Source organism: Phodopus roborovskii, unplaced genomic scaffold (genome assembly GCF_943737965.1).
Source record: "Phodopus roborovskii unplaced genomic scaffold, PHOROB, whole genome shotgun sequence".
Classification (NCBI taxonomy): Eukaryota; Metazoa; Chordata; class Mammalia; order Rodentia; family Cricetidae; genus Phodopus; species Phodopus roborovskii.
Window position 1 is genome coordinate 10,045,001 of NW_026126540.1, and position 20,514 is coordinate 10,065,514.

Here is a 20,514-nt window from a genome sequence, read left to right on the forward strand (position 1 = left end):
GAAGAAGAAGAAGAAGCAGAAGTTGTTGTTGTCCTAGGTTTAGGTGTCATATATTACTGAGTTTAAAAAATGTGTCATACAACCATATTTGTGTGAAAGAGTCTCTGCACAAAGTGATCAAAAACTTGTTGATGAAGCCTCAGCATCCTCTTCCTTAGTTGAGCTTCACTTCATTGTTTTAATTTCTTATTTTCAAAATTCCCTACAATTATGAGTTTTTAAAGAAAACCTTCATTTAAAAATCTGTGCAAACACTATGAGAACTGCCTAGTTCAAAAAGTTCTTCATCAGCTCCCCCTCTGGCTGGCTGTGAGAGAGTTCCTTTTTACCAGACTCTATGGCTTAGCACCTTTTCTTAGATAGGAGATGTAAAGGGGATGGGGACAAAGCAGAAAATTCTGAGAAATGTGCCAAGCTACTATTATACAAGGTCAAGGGATTTCCCCTCTGAAGCCCAGCTGGGATGAAATACCATTGAAATGTGGGGAAAATGCTAAAATGACAACAGAAGAGAAGGTTATTGTCAAATTTAGACAAAACTTGTCAAGAGTAAGGACCAATGGGTTACTTTCTGGACTTTTTTACTCTGATCATCTGTCATGTTTAAAACAAATAATTAAGGAATTCTAAGAAGCTACTAAGAAAACCAGATTTATTAAAGCAGTGGCAGCTATGGGAAGAGCTATGGAGCTGGGAGAACTTTTATAATACATAGACCTGGAGGCAGGATATTGCACTGAAGGGACCAGCAGCCAGTCACTACCAAGGCAATCCTGAAAAGGCACAGTGCTGCATTGATTCTGAATCCTCTCAGACACACTCTTTGGAAAGTGAGGTCAGTAATCTGTCCAGCATCCCAACCCCACTTTTCCTCAGCAGTCCTCAAAACTTTCGGTCTTGAGATCTCTTTACAGTTTTATACATCATTATGGAATCAAAATGGCTTTCATTTATACTCAATAAAATATATACACTAATATAAATAATGGAGACAAATTTACATTTATATATGCATAAATTTATCACATTGAACATTTGAAGTGTTAACTGTTAAAACAAAATACAAGAGCATAAATTCCCTTAACTGCCAGAGCATTTATGTCATCGTCTATTGTGTTCTTCTAGAAAGCTCTACTGCAGAGCTGGGAAAGAACTGACATGAAAAATACTCTTGACATCTCATACTGCCTGAAGACTTCAGACTTGAGATCACCATATAAGAACCATTTTGACCTCGAGTCTGTGCCATATTTTCTGAGACCAAATGTAAATAGTATCCATACTCTGGCTTCAAGCTGTGTAGCCTATCTAGGCTCTTGTAAGAACTCTCAAACTAAATATGTCCCCATAAATTCACAGTGCACACCAAGCTTCTCTGGCACTCCTGTTGTGTCTTCTGGCTGGAAATAAGTCTTTTTCTCAGAGATTCCCATGCTAGCTTGCAGGGCACAGCTGAAAGTTCCCCCAATTCTTACTCAAGGCACCTTTGCTCACCTGTTCATCCCTCTCTTCTGTTGACTTCTATTCTGTGATGAGTATCTACCTAAAAGTGAGTCTGAGAGTATAATCTGGGTCTTCCCTTCAGAACAGCCTCCCTGAGCTACTAGAGGTTGGGGGATAAGGATGACAGCTGACTCATCTTTACTTCATTTCTTACACCGGATACATGCCAGCCCCCCCCCAAAAAAAACATGTTATTTGCTTTGTCCAACTACTCTAAAGTTGTAACTTGTCAAGGATTCTGGTGGTACAGTTTTCTCGGTACTTCTCTAGAATTCATTCCTATGATGTTTTTTGTTAAAGTGTTAGCTTAGTAGCTGAGAAAGAATGTTGATGCAATACACAGACATGTATGCTTTGCAGTCATTTTTTAGTTATTCATAATGTTAGACATAGCAACAAATAGAGATACATCTGAAGGGATGCTTCCTTCACTGTCTATTACATGGTCATATTCCTTTGTCTCTATAGCGAGCTTGTGTAACCTTGGTTTTATTTTCAACTCCCAAGTGGAAGATTCCAGTTATTTTCTGTATCCTGCTAACTGAATTCCTTGTGGACTATGGCTCATTTTATAGCTAGACAACACAGGATCTTAAAGACTGACACACAAACATGACATTTTTATTTTACAGATCTCAAATAACAAAATGTTCTCTGGGAAACAAATGCGGCCATCTCTCAGCAGGGAGCCAAATTAACCAGTTGCTGTCATGAAGTTCAGTAAAACATTTGTGAGGGAATGTTTCTGTGCAAATGGCATTTGCACTGAACTGTTTTGTCATGGATTTTTATCTCCTAGAATAACCAGAAAACAGAGTGTTTGAAGTTGTCACATGACACAATGCTCATTACTAATGAAGTGCCTATCAAGTTGTGGAGCCAGTGCAGAAGCTTCCTCCGCCTTGACAATCAAGAATGAGCTGGAGGTATTGTTCAAGTGGCCACAAGCTGGAGATTTGCTTTCTGCATCACTCCCCCTATATTGTTTCCATGGGGCCTGAGATGATAATGGCAGGAGACTAAACTCCAGTGGTGTCTGTTCCTTCCACCACACTCACCCCTGACCCCACTACCAGCTTGCCTGGCTGGAGGACTGCTCTGTCCTCTAAGGAGGGCTAGGATCTGTGTGCATCAAGCTCCAAAGGAGCTAAGCTTCATTGAGATTTAGGTAGTGATCCATAAGCAAAGGCTGTAGTGTCATTAAAGTGGTGAGGAGACAAACAACACTTGAGCTGCATACCAAGTGGAATCACATTTAACTGAATCATTTTCTTATGAATACATTCCACACTGCCACTTTCAGCCACTGATGTAAAATATGCATGGGGGGAAAAATGGATCTCTGCTAATTACATTTCATGCATATTTCAGAACTTTCCATGGGGATACAAGAGGGTGGTGATCATAAAAGGGGATTTTATAACTAGGTTCACCTGAATTTTGGCTCAAAACCTGAACTATTGGTTAATGAAGATAAGTATGATTACATTGTAGATTGTGTTGGCTTTAACACAAATACTGTGATTCCTTAAAGCTCTCTTAGTGCTGCTTTTATGACAGGCAGAAAATGTAATCCCCTTTGAATGCACCTGAACACACCTACGTACTGCAGAACAGCATGTGGCTGTTCAATCATTTCCTGCGCTGTTTATTAGATTCACCATTGTGTTTTTAATTGTATTTTTGAGATTGTAATATCATTACATCATTTCTTCCTTCCCTTTCCTTCTTGCAAACCCTCCAAGATAGCCCCTCCTTGTTTTCTTTCAAATTCATGTCTTTTGTCATTAAATGCTGTTTTATATATATATGTATATATGTTCCTAAATATGACCTGCTCTGTCTTTATAATGTAATTGGTATGTATGGTTTTGACAATGACAATTTGATATTAGATAACCAAACAGTGTGCTCTTCTCTGTGGAAGACTATTTCTCCCACTCTCAGCATTCCTTAGTTGCCTGTAGTTCTTTGTTTAGCCTTTTGCAATCTTCCCCCCCATTCACTTTGGGGTGCTTATTGTTGTCTTTGTTCTGTTCGTGATGGAAGAACATACATCTGACATTTTCCTAAAGCAACATAATTGTACTCTTAAATTTGTATCCTTCTACCCATTGATTGGTGTAGTCCATAACCTTCATCAAGGAAATTTCCTTTTACAACAAAAGTGCAATCACTTTCGGTTTTATATTAAGTTAAATTAAGGAAAGGAACCACTGGCCTTGGGAATATGTCAGTATAGTAGCAGAGAATAACTTTCCTCTTTACCTGATTCAGGAGGGAATTGTAAAGGACACAGGTGACCCCTTTCTCATGGCTCTTCACCCTCTGTCTGGCTTCATTTTTCATGGCCAATACAGCAAGCTGATTATTGAAGGAGATGAAAAGTCGTCCATGACCTTCATCAAAGTGGAAAAGGCACCTGAAGTCTTGACTTTTGGGGAAAGAACAAGCTATCCTTTGAATGGACAGCTGGTGTTGAATATCCCAGAGTCTCAAAACCTGGATGACAAATGATAAAAAGAAGCAATCAAATAAACATATGAACAAGAACTATTTCAGGCGATATCTTTCCATCTCTATCTTGACCATCTCTATCTTGAAGTTGTTGCCTCTGTAGCACCAATTGGTTTTACTTGAGTCATGACCCTGATGTATTGTGGTGTTTCAATTACCTAAAAATAACTAAAAGTTTCTCTAGAGAAAGCAATGAGGATTATTCACCCTGTCTCTGGGATCAGAGTACAAGCTTAGTAAAGGTTTGGAGTAGGCAAAAATTCCTCCCTGAAAATGCTCATGCATTGTGCTATTTGAAGCCCATTCCATTTGGTGGGATGCCTTGCACAACCTTTAAGCAGGGGTAGAGGGAGGACTTGATCCTGCCTCAATTGTATGTGCCAGGTTTTATTGACTCGGAGGCCTTACTCTTTCTGAGAAGTGGATGGAGAGTAAGTTAAAGGGAGGAGGAAGGAAGGGACAGAAGGGGAGGGAGGCAGAACTGTGGTTGGTATGTAAAATGAAAAGAAGATAAAATACAAAAATGCTCATGTGTTATTTCATAACCTATGAATATATAATTGTCCTAATAAAAAGTAATATTTCAAGTGTATGAATTAAAAACTTAAAAATTGTAGCATAACCAATGGCCATAGGCTAGACTGATTGGGGATTCCAATGAAACCCCTTTTTACCAAAACCGTGATTGGATGAAACCTATTAACCAGAACTAGAGGTTTCATTTGGTGACAAGAAATTTTCAGCTGGGGCTTCATCTCCCCCACTATTTGGTGATTCCATTTAGATAGCCTTCATATATGTATATTCTTCAGGAGGTTTCTACTGTATTATATTCCCATACAACCCCTCAAATGGCTCTTAGTTTTAGCTCTCCCTCATCATATTTCCTCCCCAGCTGCCTTCTCCCCTTGCTGCCTTGTTTAATCCTCCCATCCCAGTCCTCCTCATGTATCCATAACTATCTATTCTACTTTCATTACTGGTGTGATTCAATCGGCCAACCTCAGTTCCTAACTCTATGATGAACCTCTGTGGCTCTGTGGTTATAGGGATAGTAGCTTGCTTATGGAAGACTCAAAAGCTGACACCCACATATAAGTGAATACACATTAAGTCTGTCTTTTGGGATTTGGGTTACCTCACCCTGGATGATGTTTTCTAGTTGTATCCATTTATCTGTGAATTTCATGATTTCAGTTTTCCAGTAGTTGAATTGTAAATGCACCCCATTTTCTTTATCTACTCATCCATTGATATACATCTAGTCTGTTTTCAATTTCTGGTTATTACAAAAAAGAGCAGCAAAAGGCTCTATTGCTATAAACAACACCTACACAATTCATTGAAAATGCAAAGCCAAGCTGGTGCCTAGCTAGAGCTTTCACCTCTACTGGCTAGTGTTCAGGATACTGGGGACATCAAAGGGGAGTGGTAAACACCAACTCAGCAAATAGCTTTCAATCTACAATGGTGACATGAATGAAGATGTGCTCATGCAAAATGGCACAAAGCTTATGGGAGTAACCAGCCAATGTCTGGTTTTATTTAAGGCCTACTTCATGAGACATATCTCATCATCCCTGACATTGCTTGGGTGACCAGGAATCTGAGACTAAATAGGCCAGGGTCCTAGGGGCAGGCTAAAATACTGCCATTCTATTAAAGGATCATAGCAACAAAGTGACTCCCAGGGGAATTCTGCCATACTAATAAATAAGTGCCTTGGTCAGCCACCACCAGTTTAGCTTCCAGTTGAAGTAAATAAGAATAAATACAGAGACTCACATGTGCAAAATGCTAAGATAGTGAGAAATCTTGGAACACACTATTGTAAATGGGATATCTCCATCAATTCCCTCCCTTTATGGCTCTGGCAACTGTTCAGAAGAGGAGGTGAAAATTGTAAGAGCCAGAGGGGATGGAAGATACCCAGGAAACAAGGCCTTCTGAACCTATCCTGACTGATGCATCTAGGATCTCATAGAAACTGTGGTTGCAGGCACCATCTGCACAGTTCTCAGCACTGGGACCTCATTGTACCCACACCTGTGCATGTCCATAATTTAGAAGCTATCTCTAATTGATAACCACTCACAAATTAAGAACCAATTCTGCAATGAGGACTCACTGTGTATACAAACCACTCTTACGGATAAGCTTCATGTACAGCAAGAAATGACCAACAAAAAATGACTCAATGATATTTCGGAGGGCTTTGTTTTTTTTTTTTTTTTTTTTTGTGTGTGTGTTTTGTTTTGGTTTTTTTTTGGGGGGGTTGGCTTTTTGGTTTGATTTTGATTGTTTTATTTGTTTCTTTTTATTTAACAGTGCTCTTTCTGGGCATGGTTATTTTTCTTTGTTTCATTTTTTTTTTCTTACCCTGCATGTCTTTTGCTTATATATCTTGGTATCTGGTTTTGTGTTTTTATGGAATTTCTGTTTGCCAATGTAGAAGTCTCTGTATATTTATGTTTCTAGTGACTTTTTTTTTTTTTTGCTCTTCATTTTAATGTTCATTTGCTTCTTTTGTCCTATTTATGTTTATTTGTTTCTATTTTATATTATTTCATTATTACTTTTCTTTTTTAATGATGTTTGTTTTTTAATGAGAGATAGCAAGGAAGAAGGTATAAATTTAGGTGAGCAGAGAGGTAGGGAGGAGCTTGGAGAGAGGAAACCATAATCAGAATGTACTGTATGAAAATAAAATTATTTTCAATGTTTTAGAAAAGGAAAAAAGAAGCAAAAAAATAAAGTAACATACTGTAATAATCAGTTTATAGAATGGGCCCAGTGGTTAAGAATATAGATGCTCTTCCAGGGGACTCAGGTTCTGTTCACTCCTGGCTACACACAACCATCTGTAACTCCTTTCTAGGGTCTCCTATACCCTATTCTGACCTCTGCATGCACCAGGTATGCACATATGGCACATAAATCCATAAAGAGAAAACCCATACACACAAAATAAAATAAATAAATCTTTAAAAAATCTCTAAGGATTTTAAAACTGTAACATTAAGATGAATTATTTTGGTGGGACTAGAATAAACATGTGTTGCTTTAAATATTGAAGGGGAAAGCAAAGAAAAATCCCAACAGTGCAAAACAAAGACTTTTCCTAGTGTTGCTGGCTATGGGGTGGAGAATAGGGCAGTGACAGATGAAGAAATAGGTCAGAAAAGGAAGAGAATTGGATTTTTCCCAGAGTCCCAGAAGAGAAACAGTTATACCAACATCTAGATTTGAGCCCCATGAGAGCCTTACAGAACACGGCAGAATGCTAATCTATAGAAAACAATACAATGTACTGCAAATTTGGGTAGTTCCAAGCCATTGTCATCTGGTCATTTGATCTACTATAAGTCAAAAATAAAATATCTCTCTCTCTCTCCCCTCCTTCTTTGTGTCTTGTATGTGCATGCTTCTTTACTGTTTTGTGAAATCTGTGGCACTACATAAATTCAAGTTCAAATAAAATAAATATAATCACTTTACACAATCAAGCCGTGTATAAGGAATGCATTTATCAATAGACCGTAGAGGACAAGTGTTGCATCTTTACTTGAAAAAAGATTGCTTTTAATTAAATAGACATTAATTTATTTATTTTCTTATTCTTGCATTCCCTCATGACTTTTATCATTCTAAAGCTACTAAAGGTGACCTGGATATGTACAAGTATGGGTTATTCATCATGCTACAGATTTGACATAGGCTGATGGGGTTACAATAGAGACCTGGGGAACTGGATTCAGACTTCTTGTACTCTATTCTCAGCTGTGCCCCTTACTAGTAGGTGACCTAAAGCAAGTTCCCATATTTCTCTCCTAGTTGTAAATGCACTACTTACTTCATCCAGTTCTTTGAGATTTAAATGAGAACCCATATCAAGCATTTGGCACAATAGCCAGCTTTCAGTAATTGTTAAATGAATGTGCTGTTTAGTTACCTGATACTGTATTGAATATTTACAGAAGTAAATATTCTCACTTAAGAGCAAAGAAGTTAATTTCAATAAACTAGTCTAACTCGGTGTAAGAATTCTTTTGAAAGGGTGTTTATCACCCCCTAAGTCAGGCAAACTCATAAGTCTTAATGTATTTAAAACACTTTGGAAATTACAGAAAAATTCTGTTGAAAGTGACAATGTTGTGCCACTACACAAATGCATATATTCACATATACTGAGAATTTTACTTTTTCTGTCATTTTGACCCATAAAGATATACATCTAAAACTCATATGAGCAGGTTCTGAGACTCTACAGTACAAAAATTCTAATGGAGACACATAAATACAGTCACAGATATTCTCTTCTACCTTTGGATGCTTTCCTACACTTTTCTGTCAACTATCTTAGACTTCAGTTTCAGATTCTACTTCTACTAGGCAAAACACTTTATTCTCCTTAATTTTGTACTTATTTGCAAAGAAACATCACCCAGATCTTGCTTATTCTTAAAAAATGCTAATAAGATTATATAAGATAAAACCAAAGGTGTTTTATCTTAACCTAGATTTCTGAGCCCCACACCTTACACACCTTGGAGGAAGCTTTTACTCTAAAGCTTGCTACACACTAGGATTGATCTAAAATATTAAAGAATATCATGTTAAATCCAAAACAAGCAAGAATTAACAATCAATGATCATTAATTTCCCTCAATATTACCCGTCTTAACTTGCCTATAAAATTACACAGGCTAAAAGAATGGACATGAAGACAGAACCCATCCTTCTGCTGCATACAAAAAACATACTTCAACTTTAAAGACAGACATCACCTCACAGTACTGGGTTGGGAAAAGACTTTCCAATCAAATAGAACCTTCTTTAAAATCGCCCACATACTCACAAAAGAATAAGCCCATGTATCTCATCAGACCACCATGCTTTAAATTTAGAATTCAAAAACAACACAAATTGCAGAACACCTATAAACTCATGAAAATTGAAAAATGCACAATTGTTCCACTCCCGGGTCAAGGAAGAAACAAAGAAAGAAATTAAAGATTTTCTATAATTGAATGAGAATAAAGATACAACATATCCAAATTTATGGGACACTTTGAACGCAGTACTAAGAGGAAAGTTCATAGCCCACATAAACAAATTGGAGAATAGTCACGCTAGTGAATTAACAGCACAATTGAAAGCTCTAGAACAAAAGGAAGCAAGCTCACCCCGGAGGAGTAGATGCCAGAAAATAATCAGTTTGAGGGCTGAAATCAATAAGGTAGAAAAACAATACAAAGAATCAATGTAACAAGAGTTGGTTATTCGAGAAAATCAACAAGATAGACAAAGCTTTATCCAAACTAACCAAAAAGACAGAGAGAGAACATGCAAATTAACAAAATCAGAAATGAAAAGGGAGAACTAACAATATTTCAGGTCATATTTTGAAAAGTTGTACTCCACATAATTCAAAAATTTAACAGAAATGTACAATTTTCTGGATAGATATCACTCACCAAAATTAAATCAAGACAAAATAAGCAATCTAAATAGACCTATAACCCCTAATAAAATTGAAGCAGTCATCAAAAGTCTCCCAAGCAAAAAAAAGCCCAGGACCAGATAGTTTCTACCAGACATTCCAAGAGCAGCAAATACCAATACTCCTCAAAGTGTTCCATACAGTAGAAGCAGAAGGGTCATTGCCAAACTCTTTTTATGAGGCTACAATTACCCAAGCCACACAAGGACACAACTAAGAAAGAGAACTACAGACCAATATCCCTCAAGAACATTGATGTAAAAATACTCAATAAAATACTGGCATACTCCAAGAACATATCATAGAAATCATCCACCTTGACCATGTAGGCTTCATCCTGGGGATGCAGGGATGGTTCAACATATGAAAAGCCACAAATGTAATCCACCATATAGACAAACTGAAAAAAGAAAAATGACATGATCATTTCACTAGATGCTGAAAAAAGCCTTTGATAAAATCCAACAACCCTTCATGATAAAGGTTTTGAGGAGATCGGGGTAACAGGAACATACCTAAACATAATGAAAGCAATATACAGTAAACCAACAGCCAACATCAAACTGAAAGGAGAGAAACCCAATGCGATTCCTCTAAAATCAGGAACAAGACAAGGCTTCCCTCTCTCTCCATATCTCTTCAATATTGTACTTGAAGTTCTAGCTAGAGCAATAAGACAACAAAAGGAGATCAAGGGGGATACAAATTGGAAAGGAAAAACTCAAACTTCCACTATTTGCAGATGACATGATAGTTCACATAAGTGACCTGAAAAACTACAGCTGATAAACACCTTCAGAAAAGTGGCAGGATACAAGACCAACTCAAAAAAAAAAAAAAAATTAGCCCTAGTAAACACAGATGATAAAGGGGGAAGAGAAAGAAATCAGAGAAATATCACCCTTTACAATAGCCACAAACGACATAAAATATCCTGGGGTAATGGTAACCAAACAAGTGAAAGACATATATAGCAAGAACTTTGTATCTTTAAAGAAAGAAAATTAAAGACAAAAAAAAAAAAATAGAAAGATATCCAATTCTCTGGGTTAGGTAGGATCAACATGGAAAAAAAAAAAATGACAATCTTGCCAAAAGCAATCTACAGATTCAATGCAATCCCTATCAAAATCCCTACACAATTCTTCACAGATCTTGAAAGAACAATCCTCAACTTTATATGGAAAAACAAAAGACCCAGGATAACCAAAATAACCATGTACAATAAAAGAACTTCTGGGAGCATCACCATCCCAGACTTCAAGCTCTACTATAGAGCTATAGTCCTGAAAAACAGCTTGATATTGGCACAAAAATAGATAGGTAGACCAACGGAATCAAATTTAAAACCTTGATACTAACCCACACATATACGACCACCTTATTTTTGACAAAGAAGTTAAATTTATACAATGGGAGGAAAGCATCTTCACTAAATGGTGCTGGTATAACTGGATACTGGTGTGTAGAAGACTGCAGATAGATCCATATCTATTGCCATGTGTAAAACTTAAGACCAAATGGATCAAAGACCTCAACATAGACCCAGCCACATTGAATCTCTTAGATGAGAAAGTGGGAGGTAACCTTGAATGAATTGGTACAGGAGACTGCTTCCTAAGCATAACATCAGTTGCACAGACACTGGGATTGACAATTAGTTAATGGGACCACCTGAAACCAAGAAGCTTCTGTAAGGCAAAGGACACAGTCAACAAGACAAAACCAACCCCACATCTGGCAGAGGGCTGGTTTCCAAAATATACTAAGAATTCAAGAAGGTAGTTACCAAAACACCAAATAATCCAATTAAAAAGTGGGGTATAGAACTAAATAAGGAATTCTCAATGGAGAAATCTAAAATATCTGAAAGACACTTAAGAAAGTGTCCAATATTCTTAGCCATCAGGGAAATGCAAATCAAAATAACTCTGTGATGCTATCTTACTTCTCCAGAATGGCTAAAATAAAAAAACACCAAAGACTGTTTATGCCAGAGAGGATGTGGATAAAGGGGTACACACTTCCACTGCTGTTGGGAGTGCACACTTCTACAGCCACTTTGGAAATCAGCATGGTAGTTCCTCAGGTAAACAGGAATCAATTTACCTCAAGATCCAGTAATCCTACTCTTGGACTTGTACCCAAAAGGTGCACTTTCATACAACAAGGACATCTGTTCCACTATGGTCCTAGCAGCACTATTTGTAATAGCAAGAACCTGGAAGCAACCTAGGTGCCCCTCAACCGAAGAATGGATGGAGAAAATATGGTACATTTACATAATGAAGTACTACTCAGCGAAAAAACACAATAGAATCCTGAAATTCACAGGGGAAATGGATAAAACTAGAAGAAGCCATTATTTGTGAGATAACCCAGTCATAAAAGACAAACACAGTATGTACTCACTCATACATGGACTTTAGACATAGAGCAAAAGATTACCAGCCTACAATTCACACTGCCAGAAAAACTAAGAATCAAGGAGGAACCTAAGAGAGACATAATTGGTCCCCCAGAGAAGGGGAAAGGGACAAGATCTTCAGAGCAAATTAGGAGCATGGAGGGGGTGAGAGGGAGTTTGGAGAACAAGAAAAGGAAAAGAGGAGAGGAGAGGTGAGCATGAGGAAACAGGAAGATTGAGACAGGGAGAGGAGAGAAAGAAAAGTGATGCCACAATCAATGGAGCCATTATAGATTTAAGGAGAAATCTGGCATTAGAGAAATCCCCAGAGATCTACAAGAATAAACCCAGCTAACAGTCTAAGCAATAGTGGAGAGGCTACCATTAATGCCCTTCCATGATAATGAGATTGACGACTACCTTACATGCCATCCTAGAGCTTTCATCTAGTAGCTGGTTGAAGCAGAAGCAGGTGCCCACAGCTAAACACTAGCCAAACTCCTGGAATCAATGATCTTATAATGTACTTAACACATTAATTACTGCACATTTGATTTACTATATTACCTGTGAGAACCTTACAGTTCTCCAGCATCTATTTTAAACAACCCACTCAGAACTGAGCCAATCTTCCCAGGAGCTTCTTACCATCCAAAGAATCAGGGCTTCTTTAAAGTGTCATATTCAGGTAATAACCAATTAAGCCAATCTATCATAATTTTCATGCCACTTGAGTTCTAATGATTGAAACAAATTGAAAAACTTACTATGTAGGAGATGTCAATTATCTATCCTTGAAATACCAGCTTCTTTAAAATATTATAAATTTTCCCAGTTTTAATCCAGTTTCAGTATGGCATTTTGAATCCTAATACAAATGTCCTGACTCTTAATTCACATATATTTACAACTCTCTCTTGATTTTCCTACACATACCATAGGGCATATAGAACATCCACTAAGTAGTGCTGAAGTTTTTTTTTAAGATTATGAATCATATAATAATCACACCACTATTTATTTCATAAATATAAATGTTAGATAAGGTAAATTCAAAAACATTTTTCAAAAAAATCTGCCCTGATTCTATGTGGTTGCTCACCCATTTGCAGAGCCTATGTAATCGTTAGCAAAATGTTATGGGACATTTCAAACACCTGATAGACATAATTATGTTCAACTTACAGAATAATCTTTATCTACCAGCCATTAGAAGCTTGAACTGCCTAGTTTATTCTTATGAGATAAACAGCATTGCTAATAATATATTTTAAAATAAAATTGAGGTCTGGAAAGATAATTCAATAGACAAATTGCTTATTGCACAAGCATTAAAGTCCTTAGTTTGAAATCTCACAGGTTACATTAAAAATCTGAATATTACATCATATGCCTGTAGTACCAGTGCTGGTAGGCAGAAGGAGGGGAATCCCTGGGTTCAATTTCAGCCAATCTAGACAATCAGTGAGGTCCATGTTTAGTGAAAGATATTGCCTCAAAATACTGTGGAAGACACTGCACATGACATCCTTGACCTCTTCATACTCATATAGAAGTTTCTATGCCCACATGCATACATATGCACTGCACACACACAAAAGGGAATTGTGATTTTATTGGTAAGAATCTTGGGATCCTACTGGTTTATAAAGGTTAACTTTTTTTTAAGTATTATTTAAAATGATCCTTTGGGCTTTAGATGTGGCTCAACAGTTAAGAGTGCTCATCACTCTTGCAGAGGATTCAAGTGAGTTTCCAACATTAGGCAGTTCAACCCTTTGTGAATCCAGGAAGTTCAATGTCTTTTCTGGCCGCCATGGACACCTGCACATATGTCTCATACACACACACACACATACACTAACACACACACACAAATGAATAAATAAAAATAACTCTTTTTAAATGAGTTGGTGTCTCTGTAATAAATGTCTACTCTTATAAATATGCTTTAATAATAAAGCATATATAATTATATATGCTTATAATTATGACTTTTGTAAGTTACAAATCACTTAAGTGTATTAAAAATACAAGTATAATTAGAAATATGATCTTGAGCAATCCTACTGATTAGATTATTCACATCTAGATGGTTTCAGCTTTACTATTCAAAATCTTGTTTAGTTGAAAATTGTCCCCTTTATAAGAAGTAGAAACTTATTTCATATCACAATAATAACTTGGAGCATAGATAAATAGTGATTATTAATAACTTACTAGTATTAATGGGCTGGAATTTCCTAATAAGAATGTTCTATTTTGTTGTTTAACTTATGTTGGCTTTAAAATTTTTTGTTTATTCAATTAACATAACAAAAATTAAAATATATGAGCCATAGCCTTTCCAGTTTATATCAGGTTATTTTGTGCTACTAGCAATTTAAAAATTAATAATTTAATTAGAATGTCCTTAATTCTCCTTAAAAGTATTGTTGTTATGGATATCAAAATTATTTGGCCTTTTGCAACAGTCAGACAAGTGTTCTGCAACTAAGCTATATCCCCAACCTTAAGTTAAGTTTTACTGTTCTTCTCAGTATCTTTAAATTTTTATGCTCTGTCTCTGCTGGGAATCAGGCAACAACAGAAATACACTGCCAGGAAAGCGTAAGCGCTGCTCTCCTGAGCTCCTACAAACTGCCCAATGGCATGGAAACTTCTGAGTCTTCCTACACTGTTGTTTCCTAAAGAGATGGACCTTAAATGTGACTTTAAAGACTATGTAGATCTTCTGAACACTAGCTATTCTTAATCTGTTTCTTGGCAATTAAATCAGAATCCTTAAAGACAAGACTCAGAGAGTATTATTTTAAAAATAAATTCTCTTTCCTTTGTGCCCAGCTGAATTGGTCTCTCAGGTTTTATGGTCCACTCAATGCTAATCTCTGCAAACAAGAAATCTTTCTCTCATTTTAATAGCTAATATCATATGGCTTGGCTTTAGCCCAGGTGATAACTGACTATCTACCAGCTTTGTATTCAGTCTAGATCCTGGTTGTGACACAAAATAACTCATATTAATTCAATCTCATCAATCAAGTCATTTGTAAAATTGTTGCTTCATGTTACAGTTATTATTTGAGGATCATAAATTTCTCCCTTCTTTTGTGTTCATATAGTTTCTAAAACAGAACTAGGACACAGTTCAAAATGAATAATTCTGTTAACATGTGCTGGTTAGATTAGAGTCATCTAGGAAGAGGAAACCTCAGTTGAGAAAACATGTCCATCCACCTGACCTGAGACAAGTCTATGGATTATTTTTTTTTTTTTTTTTTTTTTCTTATTTTCTTTTCTTTTTCTTTTTTTTTTTTTTCATTGATTAAATGATTGATTGATCTATGGAGAAGGGCTAAACCTACTGCCACATTCAGGTAGTACTGAGCTGTAAAAAAGCAAGCCAGTAAGCAGCACTCTTCTCATTTTCTCCTTCAGTTCCTGCCTCAAGATTCCTGCTTGAGTTCCTTCTGTGAGTGCTTTCAATTATATTGGAACTATAAGCCAAGTAAATCCTTCCATACCCAAGTTTCATTAATCTCAGCAACAGAGAACAAACTAGAATACAGCATATGAATGGCAATTTGTATTTAGATACCAAGCACCCATATGCATAGCAGCTTTTATTTGTAATCCCAGTGCTGGAGAATTCCAGGAACTAGCTGGCCAACCAGATGAAGCAATTGGTGATCTCACAGTTCAGTGGAGACTGTCTCAAAACAAAAACAAAAGGTGGACAGTTATGTAATGCATCCTATTTCAGCCTTCAGCCTCCACAAACACATGCACATGTATGGACACACATCTGCATGCACATTTACACATATACATGAACATGTACATACAGCATACACTGTGTGCATATAGTTATATCTGATGTTTTATTTCATTTGAGACAGGGTCTTACATGCTTGCCTTAGACTTGATATGTGCCTGCAGATGATCTGAAGCTTCTCATCTTTCCTGCTTTTTTTCTCCCACATGATAGGATTAGAGATGTACATCACCACATTCAGCAAAGTATGAATATTTTAATAGTAATTTAATTGTTTATCAATTATACTTTATTTTTATTAAAAATAATAGATAAATTCCTAAAATTTATAATGAACACTTGGTTCAGTAAATTTAAATTCTTATGCACATGTGTTGTTTCCACTTAAATTTTGATACTGAGCAACTTATAATGATCACACCATTTCACATTAGCCAGGTTCTTGAAATTACATTTAGCCAGGGCCCACCTTGGACTCTTTATTTAATCTCTACCTTTATATAATTGGAATAAAGATGAAATTTTTTTTAGTAAAAAAAAAAGGTTTTATTATTTGTTTTATTTTACATATCAATCCCAGTTCCTTATCTCCCATCCTCCCATACCCCCTCCCTCGCATCCCATTCTCCACCCACTCCACTGGGAGGGTGAGCCTTCCAGGAGGAATCATCAAAATCTATCAAGTCATTTAGGTTAGGGACTAGGCCCTACCCCCTCTCCCCACCAGTCTCTAGGTTAAGGGGGTAGGTCTTTAGGTTAAGGGAGTATACCTCCATTGGGAATGTGCTCCTGAAGTCGTTTCATGCACCAGGGATACATCCTGGTTCCACTGCCAAAGGTCCCATAGACTGCCCAGGCCTTCTAACTGAGACCCACATTCAGAGGGTCTGGGTAGCTCCTATGCTGGTTTTCCAGCTATCAGTCTGGGGTCCATGAGCTCCCCCTTGTTCAGGTCAGCTGTTTCTGTGGGTTTCTGTAGCCTGGTCTTGACCCCTTTGCTCATCACTCCTCCCTCACTATAACTGGATTCCAGGAGTTATGTTCAATGTTTATCTATCTGTGGGTATCTGCTTCTGTTTCCATCAGCCACAAGATGAGGTCTCTAGGATGGTATGTAAGGTTGTCAATCTCATTATCAGGGAGGGAATTTAAGGTAGTCTCTCCACCTTTGCTCAGATTGTTAGTTGAGGTCATCCTTGTAGGTCTCTGGCCATTTCTCTAGTGTCAATTTTCTCCTCAAACCTATAATGGCTCCCTCTATTATGGTATCTCTTTTCTTGCTCTTGTCTATTCCCGACTCAATCTTCCTGGTCTCTCATGTTCTCCTCTCCCCTACTCTTCTAGACTTCTGTTTCTCCTAACTGATTCTCCACTCACTGACCCCTGCTCCCAATAATGTCAGGAGATCTTGTCCCTTTCCTCTTTTGTGGGGGAATTTGCATGACTCTCTTAGGATCCTTCTTGTATCCCTGTTTCTCTGGCGGTGTGAATTGTAAGCTGGTGATCCTTTGCTCTATGTCTAAAATCCATATATATGAGTAAGTACATACCACATTTGTCTTTTTGTTACTGGGTTACCTCACTTAGGATGGTTTCTTCTTGTTCCATCCATTTGCCTGCAAATATCAAGATTCCACTTTTTTTTTCAAATGAATAGTACTCCATTATGTAAATGTACTATTCATCAAACCCACATCTGACAGAGGGATGTTCTCCAAAATATACAAAGAAGCTAGTCACCAAAGCACCAAACAATCCAATTAAAAAGTGGGGTACAAAACTGAACAGAGAATTTTCAATAGAGGAATCCAAAATGGCTGAAAGACACTTAAGGAAGTGCTTAACATCTTTAGCCATCAGGGAAACGCAAATCAAATCAATTCTGAGATAGCATGTTACTCCTGTCATTATGGCTAAAATAAGAAGTTTATGCTGGAGAGGATGTACAGAGAGGGGAAACACTCCTCCATTGCTGGTGGGAGTACAAACTTGTACAGCCATTTTGAAAATCAGGTATAGTGAGATATTTACTTTGTCTCCTTCTGTGGCACTGACTACGCCCATTGGGGGGGTGGAGCCATGGGTGGAAGGGACCTGTGGAAAGAGGTCTAAGGAAGAGCCAGGGAACACTCTCTTGCTGGCAGGACTGGGACAGGAGAGCATCCAGTGGAACTTGCTGGTGTTCATCTGTCTAGGTTGTAAGTTATTTCTCCCTGAATAAATATCTATTTGGTCTATTTGTTTATTCTGATCCTTATTTAACCACAAGAGAGTCATTTTACACATTGAGACTGCAGAATTTATTCCTGACAATACAGAATTAACTTCATTGTTTATACAGTTACAAGATACTATCAGAAAGAGGACTCACCCTATATATATAACACACATCAGATCCTATACGGGTCTGCCAGGTCCTCTAGCACAAGGCAATGATGAAATTGATCGGTTATTGATAGGAAGTGTGCTAGAAGCCTCAGAGTTTCATAATAAACACCACATGAACAGCAAAGGTTTAAAAACGGATTTTTCTATCACTTGGCAACAAGCCAAGGAAATGGTAAGGAAATGTCCTACTTGTTCATTCTATAACCAAACTCCTTTACCACCAGGCAGCAACCCTAAAGGTATAAACAGGAATGAAATATGGCAAATGGATGTGTTTCATTTTGCAGAATTTGGAAAATTAAAATATGTACATCGCACTATAGATACATTTTCAGAGTTTCAATGAGCCACTGCTCTGAGCTCTGAAAAGGCTGATTCTGTTATCATACACCTATTAGAGGTAATGGCCATTATGGGCATACCTACACAAATAAAAACTGGCAATGCTCCAGCATATGTCTCCAGAAAATTGAAACAGTTTTTTGAATATTATAACATAAAGCACATAACTGGTATACCACACAATCCTACAGGAAAGGCAGTGGTTGAGAGATCCAATCGTACTTTAAAATAAATGCTCAATAAACAGGCAGGAGGAACCAAGAAACCCAAACACAGATTACATAATGCTTTATTAACATTAAACTTTCTTAATAATGATGAAAAAGGAAAAACAGCTGCAGAAAGACACTGCACAATAGAAAAAAACTTCTGAACTAAATCAGCCAGTGTACTTCAAGGATGTATTGACCTCAGAATGGAAAGCAGGATATGTGTTACGTTGGGGTAGGGCTTTTGCATTTGTAACTACAGGAGAAGAAACACTATGGATACCATCTAAGTTAATCAAGATCTGAGTTGAACAAGAGAAACATCTTAATGAAGAGAAATAACAAATCATCCAACAAATTAGGTCCCAGGAGATGTGCGGAGACTTCTCAAAGGTAGGGGAAGTGTTCTGTTGTTCTTACAGGAAAACAAGGAAAACCTATCTTCAAACAGTCAAAAACACTGACCATGTAGGTACCTACAGAAGAGAAGACAGCTCTCCAGAAACAATCACTTAATGAAGTGGAATCTGATATGTGGTAAAAATATTTAATTCTAATAAACTATTTCTATACAGAAATCTATTTCTCTTTACTATCTAGTATTTCTGAAGTCCTAAATCATGTAAAACAATGCTGGCTTTGGAGTTGGATTTGGCTTTCCTTCTCTAAATTCAAGCATGTTGTTAAGATTAAATTCATGGTTTCTGCCTTAAATCAAGAAGCCAATTGGTGTAAGGCTGAAGAAAACAAAATCTGGGGAATCATTTCTTATATGCAATTTTCTCTCTGAAATACTAATTTTCTCACATATATTTTAATGCTTATTTTTGTCTTTCCCTTATGCATACCTTAAAACTTGAAAATTTTACTTTAATATCGATATTTAAGTTTTCCACAAGGAATAATAACAATTCCTAACAGCAGTCTCTGAACTCTCCAGAAAGAAGTAGGGGCCCCACGTCCTTTCCACTTGACTCAACCTGATGCATCTGGACTGCAAACATCACCATAAAACTGGTTTGAGACTGTTTTGCTCGAAACAACTCATGACTAGATAGCTATAATGGTGCACCTTCTTATTAGACCCTGGCCAGAGTTTCAAATAGAACTACACTCAAGCATTTTCTGCCACACAGCGACTAGCTACATATGTCACAGCCAGTTCTGTTGAGAAATTTGGTTGCTAAAATTTTTTTCCTACAGGATCCCATGGAGCAATCATCATCCCATTGCAGCTGGTAATAACCTTAAGATAACTACACCCCCCTTTCCCTATCCTTGGAATTTTGGGATAATGGTCATCTACTTTGTGTTGGTTAAAGTTACTTAGGGTTGGGTATGGAAGGTGATGCTTATACTCGGGTTTATCTTTTAGACAGGAATAGGGTATGGTTGGAAAGGTATGGTTTAGTTGGGATATAGGTAGATTAGCCTATTTTCTTATGAATTTGAGTAAGAGTGAGATAATAGTATTTTACAGATTACATTGTTATATATTCTTATATGTGGTAAGCTATGTAAAATTAAGTTTATATTTTGATATATTGTGTGAAATTTTTCCACTTATGATGTTTTATGCACTTTATTTTTACCATATTCTATGTATGTATACTTTTACTTATGTTCAAGACATTTTGTATGTTGATACAATTTATACACATTTATTCTTGCCATATGCTATGTATGCATACTTTTCTTCTTTCAAGACATTTTGTATATTGATACAATTTAGGGTATTTATCATGCTGCCCTTTTTAGTTCTACCTCTTATCTTGATATTTCTACTTTACCTCTATTTTAGGGATTTATATGTATGTATATGTACATAGTTATATTGTTTAGGTATTTTTTCCTGCTTTACTCAGGGAAG

At 36.9% G+C, this 20,514-nt stretch overlaps 1 protein-coding gene across 1 annotated transcript in view; it reads right to left on the minus strand.

The window, feature by feature from the left end:
• The window catches only part of Wdr49 (WD repeat domain 49), a 155,213-nt gene that overhangs the window by 74,894 nt on the left and 59,805 nt on the right, over nt 1-20,514 (minus strand). Inside the window, exon 7 of the mRNA XM_051199234.1 lies at nt 3,772-4,005. Coding sequence (XP_051055191.1) covers nt 3,772-4,005 — 234 coding nt within the window. The remainder of the gene's footprint in view (nt 1-3,771; nt 4,006-20,514) is intronic.